The sequence below is a fragment of the Triticum dicoccoides genome, chromosome 6A, assembly GCF_002162155.2.
Source record: "Triticum dicoccoides isolate Atlit2015 ecotype Zavitan chromosome 6A, WEW_v2.0, whole genome shotgun sequence".
Classification (NCBI taxonomy): domain Eukaryota; kingdom Viridiplantae; phylum Streptophyta; class Magnoliopsida; order Poales; family Poaceae; genus Triticum; species Triticum dicoccoides.
In genome coordinates this window covers 37,101,417-37,104,830 of record NC_041390.1, presented here as the reverse complement: position 1 = coordinate 37,104,830, position 3,414 = coordinate 37,101,417, and the positions used below count along the sequence as shown (strand labels likewise).

The following is a 3,414-nucleotide window of genomic DNA, read 5'->3' as shown; positions in this document are numbered from 1 at the left end:
AAACTATGTGCTCTCAATTATGCGCGATGGATCAGTGATCGCACAGGTGTCACTTTTGGACACATGATTCAACTCGATTTTATCACACACAGTTCAACTATAGGGTATGCGACATGAGGCTTAATAGCATTGCAGGAGTGAGTGATTCATAACTAGCTCATGCCACATCAGCATGTAGGCAATTCATAAGATTTCTTCGCCGGTTTGTCTAATTCATATCTAGATTTTTTTAAGATTATCACATCTAAGTTCCTACAAATATATACAATAAAAAACTAAAAAAAACTAAAAAAAATCATAAACAAAGTGGACATCAGCTTAGATGTGACATAACTAATGATGTCACACCTAGACTCTTTCTCCACAGGTGGTGTACAACACGAGTAATGCTACATCTACAAAAATGTAGCATTACTCTTATATTGTGTACAGGATCATCCGGGTAATGCAAAATTCAGAGGTTTATCACCAACAAGTTCAGCAGAAGAAACATTTATCTATATCTCATAGGTGATCCCGACCTTGAGCAGCTGATCCTTGGGAATGGCGAGCGCTTTGTGGCTCTCGCTGAGGTTCCTCCTCAGGAAGGTGTACACGTAGTTCACCACGATCCTCTTCATCACCGACGACCCCGGCGCAGCCACCACGTCCGCCTCGCCCGTCAGGTACACCACGCCGCGTTCCAACTCTGCGTCGATGAACCGCTTCTCCTCCTCTGCGGCTGCCTTCGCCGCCCGCAGAGCGCTGCCGTCATCGTCATCGGTGTGCTGGCCGCAGGAGAAGGCGGCCTCCGCATAGATGAACAGCTTGAGGCCGTCGAGGAGAGAAGCGGAGAAGTCCTTGGCGGCCTCGATCTGGTCGGTGTAGCCGTAGCGCGCCACGCAGCGGAACATGCTGTGCTCGGCGGGGCCAACCCTCCGGAAGATGAAGCGCTCGGGGGCCGGCACCCGCGGGATGGGCAGGTTCTTGATGGACATGAAGACGAAGACGGCGTGCACCGACGGCATCTTGTCGACGAGGCGAGGGAACACCGGAGGGATGCCCTGGACGAGCTCCGAGTAGAGCAGGCCCACGCCGGGCACCCGGCGCACGTCGGGGCGGCCCAGGAGTGCCGTGAGGTCGGCCGCCGGCACGACGTTGTCGAGCTCGTACCAGTAGCGGCTGACGTGGACGTAGTGCCAGGTGCCCATGAGCGCCATGAGCACCAGGGAGAAGCAGAAGGGCAGGTAGCCTCCCTCGGCGAACTTGGAGAGGATGGAGGACAGGTAGAGGAGCTCGGTGGCCCCGAAGATGACGTAGAAGGCGGCGATGAAGGCGATGTTCTTCTTCCACACGAGCAGCATCACCACCGTCATGAGGTGGGTGGTGATGGAGAAGACCATGACGACGCATATCCCGTAGGCGTTGCCGATGTTGGTGGTGGTCTGGAAGGCGAGGGTGACGATGATGCTGGCGGCGCCGATGAGGAAGTTCACCTCCGGGATGTACACCTGCCCGGCGTACTTCTTGGAGGTGTGCACCACCTCCACCCTCGGGAAGCAACCGAGGGAGAGGGCTTTGGACAGGATGGCGAACGCGCCCGACAGCATGGCCTGACTGGCGATGATGGCCGCCAGGATGGCCACGATGAACGTCGGCCAGAACATCGGCGCCGGGATAGACTTGTAGAATGTGTCGGCGACGTCTTGCGGGAATTTGTGCAGGTAGGATGCCTGACCCATGTAGCATAGCGCCACGGAGGGGAAGATGATGAAGCTGAAGCTTAGCTGAAAACAGCCCGGAAAATGAAGTTCAGTCCCTGCTCTGAACTAATGTACAAATAGAGTCAAAAACTGGCAGTGGCGAACCTGAATGGCCCTGATGTTGAAATGGCCAAGGTCAGCAAACATGGCCTCCGTGCCTGTGGTGCAGAGGACAACGCCTCCGAGAGAGAGCCACGCCTCCTTGCCGTTCCTCCGGAAGTAGTCCACAATGTACATGGGGTCGAGGGCCCTGAGCACGGTGGCGTCGTGGGCGGCGAGGTTGTACACTCCGATGCTGGCAATGAGAACGAACCACACCGAGATGATGGGCGCGAAGGAGTAGCCGACCTTGTCCGTGCCGAAGCGCTGCACCGAGAAGAGCAGGAACAAGATGGCAACAGAGATCCACACCACTTGCGCTGTTTTCAAAACAGACCACATCAATTCCCTGGCTGTAGAACAAGCTAGTGAACAAATTAGAAAACATTCATACGTACATTGCGTCAAGTCGGGCGCCTTCTCCCTGATCCCGCTCACCGCAGAGAGCACTGCAGTAACACAGCCATAAAGCGTCAGATTAATCTATATACAAGCTTAGTAAGGTGATGAACTTGCTGAATGTACGTAGAGGTACCAGAGATTGCAGGTGTGAGGGTGCCGTCACCCATGACCATGGAGGTGCCGAGGATGGTAATGGTGAAGAGCGCGATCTTGGCAGCCTTGCTGGACTCGAGCCTCCGCTTCACCCACTGCGCCCGTCTGGTCTGCGAGCTGGGCTCCTGGATGCTGTAGTTGGACACGGACGCGTCCTCGTCCTGCTGGTTAGGGATCATCCTGGTCTTGGCGTACCGTGAGATGAGCGAGTAGAGCGCGAACGTGCCCCCTACATGCCAGCCAACATGAGTTAATGTCCATGAACAAACACAAGAGAGCTCAAAAAAAGAAAGAAAGAAGGGAAAACACAATATAATAAGATTATATATAATATATATATATATATATAGAGAGAGAGAGAGAGAGAGAAGGTAGGTACTGACCGTCGCCGTTGTCGTTGGCGTAGAGGACGATGAAGACGTACTTGAGCAAGGGCAGGAGGAGGAGGGTGTAGAGGATGAGGGAGAGGACGCCGAGGAGGTCGTCCGGGTGCCTGATACCGTTCGGGAAGGTGCCCGAGTAGGTGTAGAGCGGCGACGTGCCGAGGTCGCCGTAGACCACGCCGATGCTCTGGAACGCCAGCAGCACCGTCTGCCTCCAGCTTGCCTGCATGCATGCATCCATGCGCCCACCATACTCGAGAATTAACATCGGCCGTGGCACAGCTGGTTAAGTAAGTCAACAAGGTGATGGATGATTTGGTTGCTGACCCCGGAGCCGTGGCGCCTGTCGCCGGAGACCTTCTCCGCGTCCCTGTAGAGCGAGTCGCGGCGCGCCATCGTCTCCGCGCCCTCGGCGGCTTCCACCGACATGATCTTGATCTTGATCTCGTCTCGTCTTCAAGCAGCACAACCTGCCAAGCTCGCTGCTGAAACAAGGAAGGGTTTAGTGCGCTGGATCTGTTAGTTCGTCTGCACCACGCGTAGGACACAAACACAAGGGCTTACTTAGTGTGGTGGACGATGGAGATTTTACGAGAGCATGAACGAATTTTAATGGGCTGAATCTTGAAGATTTT

The 3,414-nt window shown here is 54.7% G+C and overlaps 1 protein-coding gene across 1 annotated transcript; it reads right to left on the bottom strand.

Moving 5' to 3' along the window:
- Positions 1 to 440: 440 nt before the first annotated feature.
- On the bottom strand, positions 441 to 3,208 carry LOC119319035 (potassium transporter 19-like). Its single transcript, XM_037593554.1, has 6 exons — positions 3,107 to 3,208; positions 2,780 to 3,002; positions 2,377 to 2,625; positions 2,240 to 2,290; positions 1,848 to 2,161; positions 441 to 1,766 (listed from the first exon to the last, which is right to left on the bottom strand). Exons 1-6 carry the CDS (start codon positions 3,206 to 3,208, stop codon positions 498 to 500), a joined length of 2,208 nt encoding a protein of 735 aa, XP_037449451.1. The 3' UTR covers positions 441 to 497.
- Between the last annotated feature and the right edge of the window lie 206 nt (positions 3,209 to 3,414).